The following is a 13,638-nucleotide window of genomic DNA, read 5'->3' as shown; positions in this document are numbered from 1 at the left end:
AAATAATAACTTGCATCTTTCATCCCAAAGGATCCAAAAGTATTTCAAAAACTGATATACTAATTACATATAAAGAATTCCTTTGCTCAGGGTGGAAATACAGCCTCTTCGGGGATGAAATGTGGGAATTATTTAATCGTACTCAGCAGTGCCACAGGGCAGGAAATGAAGTGTAATGTATCCAATTGAAAATGAAGACAGAATATGGGTAAGGAGGAGATAAATATTACAGTTGGAATGTGGCCAGAACACTGAGGTTAACATTCATAAGCTTGTGAAAAGTGTTAGGGAATCTTTAATTGCTAACCTTGGGTATCCCTCTCCTTAGCTTGAAGGCACATATCACACTACAGTCTCAAGCTGGGGCCCAGGTTCAATACAGAGGGAAGCATGCGATCGCTGAATCACTAATAGCACTTCCAGCAGCACTTAGGTGTTCCTGGGCAGTCTCCCATCCAAATATACACCTGTTCCAATTCTGTTTAACTGTGGGAGCTAACGGGATAAGGTAACCTTCTTCCCTGCATTTGGGGCAAAAATAGATGGGAATGTGAAGGAAAGCGGCTTTAAGCCACTTTATCCCACTATATATTCTGAGTCAGCAAAGAGCCTGTTTTTCCCTGGGGTAAGTTAGGGCAGACCTCAAACTGCTTTTTCTTAGGTTTAAGGCCGCAAATCTTTCATGGAAGTCATGGATTCCAGGACCTCTGTGACTTCTGCATCTGTACCAACTGCTGCTCCAGTGGCCCCGGGCAACTGGTTCCGGGCACTGCCCCAGAGCAGCAGTAACTTTTTGGTTATTGCCCATGACCTGTCCGTGACTTTTACTAAAAGTACCTGTGACTAAATCACAGCCTTACTTTATGTTCTGCTTCTCGTGGCATCCTATGGGCTCAGACAAGCAGAAAATGGCTATTCTATACTATGTTACAGACGTACTCCCTTTTCACTCCTGGCCTGCCTTTACCGTTTTTCTCCCTAAGCAGATATATCCCTAAGCTGGGGCTTGAGAGCGTGGCTAGTGTATGGCCCTTACAACAGCTCTAAGTCAGCTGAGGAGCATTCTCAGAAGGCTGTTGCCTGCAATACAGAATCAGAAGTGACTTTGATATGGATCATAGAAGTTTCTGTATTCAGTTCATGAGCATGGTAACATTTCAGCACATATTTTACCCATTCCTACTGATGAGGGTGTATAATAAATTATTAAGTCTTATAAACACTTGGGATCAGATGGATTAATTTCAATGGGAGATGCTGACTGCCCAGTACTTTTGAAAATCAGGCAATTTATTTAGGAGTCTAAACATGGATTTAGGAGCCTAATTTTTGCCTTCTACGTCTTAAGATCTTGGCATTGGGATTTAGGGACCCAATTAAGATGTTTGCCCTTCAAAGACTGTTCCATCGTATACACTGTGCATCTATACAAATGGCACTTAATGGTTATGTATTCTGTACTCTCCAGTGAAACACCCATATTAAACAACAGAAGAATATGATAGTGTGTGGTCCTCCCAGACATGGCATCTGTCATAGCGGTTATTCAAAAACATGCAGCTAATCTGGAGGCAATTCATAGTAAGACAGTCTTTGTCATTAGCATCTAAGAGCTAACTGATTCCTGATGGTTCTTAAATGGAACTACCATTGAACTACCATGGAAAACTTCAAGGGGCATACTGTGTTCCTAATATTTAAGGACCACCAGCTGGGAATTCTTTAGACTTAGAAAGCAGAGTTCCTATACATAAATAGCTAGAAAAGCTTGTCTTTGGCTTTACCAGGAAATATCTACTTGTATGCAGATTCTTTTGGACTTACATGGTAAATGAAGGTGGGAACTGAATGACTTGTGGGAAATGGGATGAAAAGCATTTTCTTACTTCAGTGCTGGCAGTTCAAACTCAGTCACTACTGATCTATTCTGAAATGCATTTCCATCTGATAACTGTTCAGCAGCTTCTTTAAAATGAGTTTGATAGTTTGTAAGAGCTATGTGAAATAATTGTAGCTAAGTACATAACTTCGTAAAATTAAAGGAGCAGCAGAGGCTGGGCTGGTAAAGTAGATTTCATCTACCCATAGGCCATTTACACAGAGCCATAATCCCACTAGGATTGTGAGGGTAGAGTGAATTTCAGCCTCAGTTTGTTTCTGGGTCCAGTTTGCAAAGCAAAAAAATGAATCATTAGCTACAGAAATAATCTATGAAGTGAATAATTTGACAAACTTCAACTTCTTTTCTAGTAATATGGTTGTCCTTGAATAGCTGGTGACTTTCAGAAATGTATTCATAATTTGAAATTATTTACTGAATACTTTTGGCAAATAGTTCTTGGCCTGTGGATTGTTAATAAGCAGATTGTAGTGAATTTCTAATATTCACATAGAACAATTTTGGTTTCTTTTGATTAGACAGAAATGCCATGACATTGGGAGAACACGCTGACATTTTGTGTCTGAAACTTGCTCGCCAATGTATTCATTAATAGTTGCTTAATATTCCCCGTTTTTCATATGTTTGCTAGAAAATTCATGGAAACTAATTGCAAAAGAGGTACAAACACACCCAAAGCAAATTAGGAATTTTAAAATTTGAACAAATATAGATGAACAGTGTTTTTGTTTTTCTGCTTGGCTTTAAAAATGATACAAATATCATTGACACATTTTGGAGTCTCTGGGAAGAGGGTAGAAATACATTTGCGATTTAGATTTTGTATTAATTGAACAAAGCACAAAATGCCTTCAGATTCTACTTCATGATCCATGAATATATTGCAAAGCTCACTTTCCTTAACATGTAGTAATCAGTAATGTAGTTTTACTCTATCTTTTGCGATCTCTAACTAGAACTTTGCAGACAAATTTTGTTACAATTTTCCCATTTTGAAAAGCATATTTCCTTAAAAGTTGAGTTTTTGGTTTCCTTTGAGGGCGTTTAGAACAGAGGAAAGAACAGATTTCTTTTCAAGGTCTTGATGGATTGTGCCTCTTTTCCCTGTTTGGGGATATTTCCTTCCCCTTCTCTTTACATTTAATGTGAGTTTCAACATAGTTTTTTGGAATATGAAAGGGTTTTTAGTATTTTGTGAATACAAAATAATAATTTATGCACATGCACATGTACTTGCAGGGATGTGACTCCAGATAATACACAGCTAATGTGTTATGTTATAGACTATATAAAGGCTAGTAAGGCCCTAATCTTGAAACACTCAGGAATGTACTTATATTTACCCATGTGAATCGTCTTGCTGGCATTAGTGGGAGTAAAGGGAAGCACATGCATACGTGCGTGCAGGATTGTGACCTTAGTTTGAATGTTCAAAATGATCAGTTTGAATTAATTAAGCACAAAAAGGGAAGGCCTTTTTTTTTAAATAAAAACACTACACCATAAGAGCTATGCCCTAAGACGACACTTATAACATAAGAGCAAGAGCTGAATTATTTTTCAAATATTTAGGCAAAGCAAGAATGTGCAAACATTCACAGTTACCTCTCTCCCTGGGGGTTTTTTTTGTTTTGTTTTGTTTTTTAATTAAAAAAGCGTGTTTCTCTTTTTAACTCTTACCTAATTCAGAAATATCTTAAACTGATTATCTACAAATTTCCAGTGAAAATCCATCTCTGGGCTAAGGCCTGACTTAAGAAATTATAACCCAAATGGTATAGTTTTGAGAAAGAAATGACCGTTTAGAATTAGGGGGTTAGAACGGAAAGGATTTTTCAACTTTAACTATTGTAAAGCCGCCCTGACACTGTAACATAGGAACAAATGTTAAAAATTATTTTTCAAAACAGGCAACACTGACGTTAATAGGGAAGTGCCACTTACCAGGAAGAAGAGTATAGTTCACAGAATTTGACATAAATACAATAAATATTAATACACGATTTCCATTGTGAATGCAACACACGCAACATGCTTGACACAAGCCCATGAAAACAAAGAAATGAAAAATTAACCCACCTAATAGTATATACTCTCCATTCTTCCACCCACAAGCACATGTTTTACAATTACCACTCCTACCACATACCACAGACCATGCACGGCAGTCTTAGCTTTGCCCTTTTTTTGCCATTTTGCATGCACACTTTACTTTTTCCCCCGCCCTAACAGTTGTGGAAGTTTGGCATAGTAGATTATTGTATTGCAAAAAGCTAGTTTGGTAAAGGCTGTGCACAGATGGGTGGTTAAAGGAGGTGATGGAAGGCTGGTATCCCTGTAGGGGCAGAGTTAAGGTCATAGTGCATGGTCTGTGGTGTATTCTTGATGTGGTAATAGTAAGGTGGGTGGGGGTAAAGGGTATGTACTGTTAGGTGGGTTAATTTTCCATTTCCTTGATTTTGTGGGTTAGTGTCAGGTAGCTTGTGTGTGTTGCATCCTAACTGCTTCACAACAATTTTTTATGTATTAATTTTGTAGGGTGTTACTTAACTGGGTTGGGTATTGGATGAGGGTGGACCTATGGGGGGATAGAAATGCAGCAAGAGAGTATTTCATCCCTTGGCAGTTGCATGTTAGCCCTTCCCTGCTGTAGGAAAAAATCTTATAGAAGAATGTTGCTCCTTCCAGAGAAGCTTTTATGAACTGGCTGTCCTCCAGCCCCCAGTCAGTCAAACTTATGTACACTTGGCACCACCGCCATCTGCCACTCAGACTTCTGTATTCCTGGCCCCCATCAGGTTTGTGTGCTCAGCGCATAAACTTTTTTACTATAATGTGAATAAGTGCTAACAATTATCCTAGATTCAGCATTTTTCAAAAAAAACTTCCTCTTGCCTCAGTCTTCCTCAGGGTCTGCCTCTCTGCCAAGTTATGTGTAAAAAGACAATGTTTTCAAAGAGATATCAGTCAACAATGAACAGTTGCTGCTGGGAAATTTTAGCCATAGCCCAAATTCAAAAGCATCTGATTCAAAATGTATGAGGAGAACTCAAATTAAAACCTACGTGGAAAATTCAAACAGCATAAAATTAACCCTGTGTGAAATTTCACCTCAGCTGGCCACCTACTTCTAGAGAGAGACAGGAATTTATGCCCCATCTTAGAATTCAGTCCTAACTGCGGAGTTAGGTGCTAAGCACATGTGTAAGTTTTTACAGTTTCAGTGCAATAGATTGTTGTCAATTGTTAGAAATAAAAAATCCTCTTAGTGCCGCCCCGAGTGAGAGGAGTACCATTCACACTGACTTTAACAACTAATTGCAGTTCCTGCATGTATAAAATGTAAATCTCTTCAGGCTAGATTGAGCCTTCAGGGGCAGTGGATAGCTATGCTACTACAGGAGGAAAGATATTAGGGCTCAGCCACAAATCCTCCCCTGCTACCTTCCTATGCTGAGCAATCGTGTTACTTCACCCTTTACCGCCACCCTCATGTCTGGCCATCTGTGCTCCCTGACGCATGGAGGGTGGAATCAAGACTTTGCCCCATCCCTGCAGTTCCCCAATGGCATCTCCTCATGCCCATTTGCTCACAGAGGTAAGGTGAGGGGAAAGTCTCATGTGCACAGCCTTGCTCCCTGGGCCTCAGTCAGAGAAGCCGGTGTGTGGCTGTCAGGGGGACCCTACATCCCTGGGGGGACTAGACAAAATCTAGCCCCATGTATTTATGAATAGCTAACCCAACTACATGCAGGTGCACAGGGATCAGGACTGGAATATCATGTTTGTGTGATTTGGGGCCGGGGAGGAAGGGAAGAACTTGCCTGCTTGCTGATTTTGAATCTGAAATCTTGAGAGCAGTAAGCAAATTAATACAAGACAATGACTACTGATGTATTAAATATGCATCATTGTAAGGAGGGAAGTAAACAATCAGAGACGCTTTGAAGAAAATTATTTTTACCTCAGTAAGTTTCAAATCAATGAAATGAAGTGGAATTGTTCATCAGATAGTAAAACTAACGATAGAATGTCAAGCAAATACATTACTACAGAATAAGGAAATAAATCAGAGGAGATAAACATTTTTATTGATGTTTATTGTTTAGGACTTTCTCTGATGCACAAAGACAAAACAGTGGATGGAATTCAACTTAGTGGAGAGGGTTAGCACCATCTCCTCTGTATCACATTATTATCATTGCTATGAATCTGTGTTACAATCACACCGAGGCCAACCACTGTGCCATTTGCAGACAAAGGCTTGGAAATGTTATCTCCATTTGGCAGACTGGGAACTGAGACACAGAGATATTAAGTGACTTGCCCAAGGTCACACAGGAAGTCTGGGGTGGAGCTAGGAATTGATGCCAGAGCTCTTCAATCCCGGTTTAGTGCTCTACCCACAAGACTAACCTTCCCCTCAGTGCCCTATATGAATGCTTATGGTGAAATCCCTTTACCCATATAAATCCCATGGTCTTTGTGTGAGATGAATTACCAAGCAAAATTCCTCAGTCTCTAACACAAAACCAGGCTTTATAAATAGAATATACGCTTTCTATGAAATGAAGGAACTCTAAAAGTAATATTGTTCATTTTAATATTCAATTGAAAGCAATCCCTTGTAATACTGTATTTAAATATGTTTGCTTGGGTGCATGTCAGGTTAAAATTACACGTAAGATAGTTTCAACTATTTTCTTTTGATTCCACCATCAGTTTGCTGTCAGCTGTCATAGCTGCCTAAAGTAAATATGCATTAGGAAACAGGAAACTTTATGACAGAAAAAACTGTGGATAAATAAGTGGAGACAGAAGATAAACAAGCAAGTGCTGTAGTTCAGCTGTCACTGGATCAGTTGAATTACAAGTAGAGTGTATTTTGTTTATCTTGATGGGAGATCTAAGCTTCACAAGGAATTTAATAGCAAATATTGAGAAGGCGGCAACTAGAACTACATAGGACAGTTTGCAAAACTTGAATCGCGGACCACATTCACAAAAAGGTTTGCTAAAAGGCGCAGACTTTTCAAGTGAACTTTAACCCAGTTTCAGATGACCCCAGGATAATATAAATTGAAGTCATGTATAACATCTGCTTTAACCCTGAATTTTTTTCTGGATAAAATTTGGTGAAACATGATGTTTGACTGAATTTTGCTTTGAGTGTTTAGATTCATTCAAACCTGAAAGTCAAATCAAAACTTCATTTGGTGCTGAAAGTTAGGAATTAAAATACTCTCTTTTTGTAAGGAACAAAACAATATATTATTATAGTTTGGATCTTTGGTAAACTTGCCGTTATCCCGAGAGACCAGAAAGAGAAGTTTTTTATAGGAGCGAAAGTGAAAGGAAATAAAACAAAGAGAGCAATAAGAGAGAATAAATCAGCTTTACAAGTGTATGTGCTACAGACTGTGACATGGGGGGTCCTGACAATGGAAAATCCACCGCTGGGGACCATTGTGGTGCAGCAACTTTTCTACTGCTAGGATCATTTCTCTTCCCTGTGCTGTTATCCGTGTAACTACCCATCTAGCACAGAGCTGTTTGAGTTTGTATTTTGCAACTAGCATGAAGTAGCCAGATTCTAGGTGAAAATCGACCATGGGATACTGCAATTTTGATTCACTGGGGGCTGGGACGAGATCACCAAATCTATTTAATTAGTGATATGATTCAGGGTTTGAACTGTCTGAAATTTTTAAAGATCATTTCTCTGCAGTTGGCAATGTGTATATGAGCAGCAACTATGAGTCTTGGGAGGAAGAGACAGGAAGGTGACGGAAAGGAATGTTCTTCTCTGAAGATCTGATACCCTCTATTGCAGGTCTGTAGCAGAAGCCACTGAAGTGGATCTCAACATGAGAGTTGGACTACACACAGGCAGGGTGCTTTGTGGGGTCCTAGGTCTCCGCAAATGGCAATATGATGTCTGGTCAAATGACGTGACTCTAGCAAATGTAATGGAAACTGGAGGATTGCCTGGGTAAGTCTCAGAGAGAAAAAAGTACAGCCCTCAATGAGAGCATCAATTATTTCTCTCTTTAACTGAAAGTATTTTGCAAAGCCAATTATTATAATAATTGATACAGAAGGGTGTTTCAGGTTAAGAACTCTCATAGGCTGTATTACCTGCTGTTCTAACATCTCCTAAGGAACACTAGGATTGAGTGACCTGCAGATCTCTGTTAGTAATCATTAAGAGAAGTAAATGTGAACAAAATTCTGTTAAAATGTAAATGTTCTTTTAATAAGCTTTTCACTAGAAACTGCCAAATATGAAGGGTAGGAATGAGGCAATGATAAAATTTCAGTCAAGAAAGAGCTAAATACTCCTCTCAGTAAAATGGAGTTACCTCAGTGTAATGGAGGGGAGGATTTGCCCATCTCTGCCTCCAAATATGTGGTTTAGGATTACCATTAAAAAGTCAGATTTTCAAAGTTAGTCATGCCCAACGCCATGCAAACATTAGTTTGTGCCTAATATCTGTATCCAAATACTCAGCATATGTGTGCAAATCATGTATTTGCATGTGCTCTTGGACAACTAATAATTTAATTGGATATGGGCACAAGCAGGTACTGAAATTTCAAGAAAGCATTGAGCATTCTTGAGTACAAGTTAAGTGCATGCAAACGTGTTAGAACGGGATCCCCTGTATCAACTGGAGATTTGTTGGATATTTACAAAACAATTTGTGTTCTGCTGAACAGGGAGAGGTGGGGTCTGCAAATTCTTGTGGTTAATATGGGAAATTTCCTACATGGGTGACATTTGTTTACTTTAGATGATTTTGGTAGTTTAGTTTAGTTTGCTTTGGAAACTATATATAGTTATATATATTAACTATATATATATATTAACGCTTATCTTAAGGCATCACCGTAAAAAGAATTTGAAAAGATATTTAAGAGAAGTAATACCTTTACAGTTAATTTCTATGAAAATGTTCCATGTGTAAAGGGTGGCATAGAAGAAAGTGTAAAGAGAGTTATAGGAAAAATAGGGGAGAAACCTAGCTGGCGTTGTTGGGAGAACAGAATGGGTGGGGGCAGCTAATAAAATAGGTTGGCTAAATTAAGACTGTCAGGGTTTGTCTACATGGGGACACTAAGGAAAATTAATCCAAATTAATCAACTGTGTATATGTAAAGAGGATTAAACTTCATTAAACCCCTGTGTTGACCCTCTTATTCAAAATTAAAGTGACTGTAATTCAGTGTAGCTTATTTCACTTCCAAAGTGAATTAAACTAAACTGAATTAAGGGCACTTTAATGCTGATTTAGAGTGTCCACCCAGAGTCTTAATGTGGTTTAACTAATCCACTTTGAAAGTTAATTGAGGTTCAGTTTACCGATTACACTTGTGCAGACAAGCCCTCAGAGTTGTAAATGGACGGGAAAGTGAAAACAAAAGCCTGATCTTTATATAGCAGAAAAAGAACCGCCACTAGAAAGATTTAAAGAGTGGGGTGGCACGCATCAAACAGAGGGCCAGTATCTCCAGCAAGCGCTTTAATAAATACTTAGAAAGATAGAGTACTTGAAATATAACATTTATGCCTGCATACTTTGTAAAATCAACAAGACTGCAATTTGAGGTGGTACTCTGTGGTTATTTACATTTGTTCAAAGCATCTGCTAAATTTAGGAAGTTTATATGCTGAAAACACCTCTGCATTCTGGTTGGTTGCGAGAATTTAGCTGCCATACAACAAAGTCACCTACTGTTTGTGCATGTAATTCACCTTTGTGTTGGCCCTCTGCACAGGGGTGGATTTCACCCCAATGAATAGGTCCTGCCTCATGATGTATCATTGCATTAAATTCTTTTTTCCTGTCTTTCTCTCTAGGAAAGTTCACATAACAAAGACCACCTTAGAGTGCCTAAATGGTGACTATGAGGTAGAACCAGGGTATGGCCATGAAAGGAACAGTTTCTTGAAGAAGCATAATATTGAAACATTTTTTATTGTGCCATCCCATCGGAGGAAGGTAGGCTTCACTAATTCTAGCTTGTTCCATGGTGTAATTTCATAGTTTAACAACTATATTCTGAAACCACCCTTAAAACGGAGGCAATATCTGTATATATTAACTATTGAGAGAGACAAGGTAGGTGAGGTAATACCTTTTATCGGACCAACTTCAGTTGCTGGAAGAGACAAGCTTGTGAGATTCACAGAGCAATTCTTCAACTCTGTGAAGCTTGAAAGCTTGTCCCTTCCACCAACGGAAACTGGTCCAATAAAAGCTATTACCTCACCTACTTTGTCTCTCTCACATCCTGGGACCAACACAGCTACAACAACCCTGTAAGCAATGTCTTAATTATTAACAGTTCTTCAAACCGTCCATGAAAATAGGATCTTTTATTTTGGAGGGAGGGGGACATCATACATGATTAGTTCTGAAAATTGATTATTCTCTGAAAAATAATCTACTTTTAAGTATGAACTGTCAGAAAAGCAGATGGTTCATTCAAACCCTGCAATTGTACTGTCTAAAATCATATGTGACAAAATATCACCCAAGTGACTGAAGTTCATTCTTCTCTCCCTCTTTTCTTTTATATAAGCATTTCTGAACATCAAACCTTCCATCTTTGTACTCTTCTTTTTTTTTTTTTTTTTTTTTTTGGTCATTCTCCCCTCTCCCATGTCCACGTTTGGACATGTTTACATTCCTGATCATGCTCCCCTAACTGTTCCTACAATAATGTGTGATACTAATGGCCCATTTACTAGGCCTGAAGGAGTCCCCAGGGGATAGAAGCAGCAAAAATAGTGATTACAGTCATGTCTTGCCTGCAGCAGAAAAGTAAGTGAAATGAACTCAGCCATAATTGACCTAACATACCGTGGGAGTTTGAAAAAGTTGTACTGTGAGCTCTACAGCACAGGCCTAGTTATCTAGGTCAGGGGAAGAGGCTGGAGTTAACCAGCCTGATTTTGAGTCCATATACCATTGCATCAGTGTTTGCTAATCATTCAAGCTGCCTTAGAACAAATCTTATAAGGGTAGCACAGCAAATACTCAATACTCTCCCAGTGTGTTCATTCTCCTCCTCCTGATGAGCCGAGCTGTTCCTGAGGCCTCAGATTCATTGCCCCTGTTCATTCATCCACCTCAGCCACAGTCCCTACATGCCCTCAGTATCCCCACTCTAATCCATGGCCTTCCCAAAATTCTGCTCCCCCTATCTCTGTTCCCCTCCTCTGCCCCCTGCCGGATCTGTTGAGAGGTCGGGGGAGGGGTGGTGAGGAGCTGGCTTGTGTGCAAGGAAGAGGCACTTGTGCTTTCCTGACCTTTTTTTTTCCACCCCTCATAGAAGGCCAACACTGAATGTTAGGGAGGTAAGATAAGGTGGGGAGGAAATTAACACCCTAGGGAAGGCATGATAGCAGGAGCCTTCACTTCACATCTCTGATGTTGCTAACAATTGAGCTGATTCTGATGGAGACACTGATGTAATCTGGTTCCCTCTCTTTGCCAGGTCTTTGGGGAAAGGAAAGTGGAGGTCCAGTGCTGTGATGAGAAATTCCTGGACCTCAGCAGGGCAGGGCTGGTGACAAACATGATATTGAAGCTGGCTGATATGTAGTAACACCTTTCTCCTTCCGCCCCTCGCTCCTTCCCTTTAAAACAGATTGACAAGCATTCCCCAAAAACAAAGCCTGAAGCCCATCCCATAAGAACTAACCAGTCAAAACAGCTATCCAGTGGTTCCCTTTACAACAGCTTCCTCTCATCCTGGTGTCTTGGTTTGTTACTAAAAGTATTTGTGACCTCACTAGAAGCCTTGAAATTTCCTGTTCACAGTTTAAACACATCCAGTTTGTACCACCTTTCCATAACATGTTTACAGGCCAAAAGGAGCTTTGGTACTTTTTGTCCACGTGTGACGGGGTAAGGGAGACCCCCATCCAGTGCAGGGAGAGTGCACCTCGTTTCCCTTAGCGTGCGGGGGCAGGGTGTATGTAACCTACGTCTATGTCTCCGTAGCCAGAGTCAATATACTCGCCTCTGCTAGCAGGGCAATGAGGCCTAATGGCCAAAGTCAATGTATTAGGCCCACTTACCAGGGCAGTATGGCCCAATGGCCAAAGTCAATGTATTTGCCCTGGTCTGCAGGGCAGCAAGGCCTGGGGACCAAATTCACTGCATCCGCCTCTGTTAGCCGGGCAGTGCAGAACGGTGGCCAGAGTCAATAGGTTTGCCCCTCTTAGCAGGGCTGTCTCACACTCCCTAGACCATTGAACTCTCTGGGATTGTGATTTCTTCATCAAGTCAGTCAGGGGGACTGCCAAATTCACAAAATCCAGTACAAAACACCGGCATTATCCGGCTAGGCCAAGGAATTGCTGCACCTGTCTCTTGGTTGTCGGCACAGGCCAGTCCTGCAATGCTTGTAAAGGGTCGCAGCTCTCTGCCCCCAACAGTATAACCTAGGTATGTTACTTGGTTCTGCCCAAGATGGCATTTTGTTGGATTCGTGAGTCCAGCCTCCCTGAGCATGTGTATCACCTTAGAGAGGTGTTGAAGGTGGTCTTCCCAGATGGTGCTATATATGACAATGTCATTGATATAAGCGGTGGTGTACTGCCCATGGGGTTGTAATATCCAATTCATGAGTTGCTGGAAGGTGGCTGCTACCCCATGTACCCCAAACGGCATGGTTATAAATTGATACAGGCCAAAGGGGGTTGGGAAGGCCATCTTCGAGCATGAGTTCAGGGTCAGAGGGGCTTGCCAATACCCCTTGGTGAGATCCAAAGTCAATAGGAACTTGGCTCCCCCTAACCTCTTGAGCAGTTCGTCGACGCGCAGTATCGGGTAGGCATCAAATCAGGATATATCGTTCACCTTTCTAAAGTCAATACAAAACCGGATGGACCTGTTTGGTTTCTGGACTCGGTTAACCCTTCCTTGTTCAGTGCTGGGTGAGTGCGCCCCATCACACCTCATCAGACAACTTAGGATACAGACCTCCTCACACCTGGCCCTCCTAGTCTGTCCTAACAAGTTTTTATTTGGCACTGGATGTTTATATGTGTAACCCAGAGTTATAAGAGCAAATATGAAAAAATAAATGAGATGTGGAAGAGATATAAGTCCCCACGATTCAGGGCATTAGCCACCCTCTTAGTATTGGGGGTTTGGAGGAAGCTTTCCTTCAAGGCTGGTTATCCCGGATGGTGGTTGTAGGGGTTATGCACATTCTCTGAAGCATATTGGACACTGTTGAAGAGAGATTACTAAATTAGATGAGGTACTGGTCTGATCCAATATAGCAATTCCTATCTTTCCTAAGAGGCCTTTTCTGTTTCGGTTGTTGGTCCGATATAAACTTGCGGTGAAGTTCGTGCCCCTTTACAACCAAGGGGCTGGATCTTGCTCCCCCAGCTAGAGGGAGTTCTACCTTTGGCTTCCATAGAAGCAGGATTAGTCCCTAAATTAAACAATATAGAGACACAGGAAGGGGCAGGAGGAGGAATTATTTAGGCTAGAAATGCTGCTTCTTGGTTATAGATTTTTTTCCTCCATTATTTTAATATAACTTCTGGTGCATTATATCTCTAATTTATTATGTTGATGGTGGTGGTTTGGAAGAAGAAAGGCTAACTAAAAGAAGTGAGCTTTTAGAAGGGACTTAAAGGAGAAGAGCAAGCTAACTTGATGCACAAATGAAAACAGGAGGGAGGAGTTGGCAAAGCAAAATTTAGGAGT

General features: G+C 40.5%; 1 protein-coding gene across 1 annotated transcript in view; it reads left to right on the top strand.

The window, feature by feature from the left end:
- Nucleotides 1-13,638, top strand: part of ADCY1 (adenylate cyclase 1) — a 222,860-nt gene that overhangs the window by 144,393 nt on the left and 64,829 nt on the right. The window contains exons 6-7 of the mRNA XM_037889968.2: nt 7,734-7,892; nt 9,762-9,903. Of these exons, the coding sequence (XP_037745896.1) occupies nt 7,734-7,892; nt 9,762-9,903 (301 nt within the window). The remainder of the gene's footprint in view (nt 1-7,733; nt 7,893-9,761; nt 9,904-13,638) is intronic.

The sequence above is a fragment of the Chelonia mydas genome, chromosome 2 (genome assembly GCF_015237465.2).
Source record: "Chelonia mydas isolate rCheMyd1 chromosome 2, rCheMyd1.pri.v2, whole genome shotgun sequence".
In the NCBI taxonomy this organism is placed as follows: domain Eukaryota; kingdom Metazoa; phylum Chordata; order Testudines; family Cheloniidae; genus Chelonia; species Chelonia mydas.
Note: the sequence above shows the minus strand (reverse complement) of the source record. Positions and strands in the feature narration are given on the sequence as shown.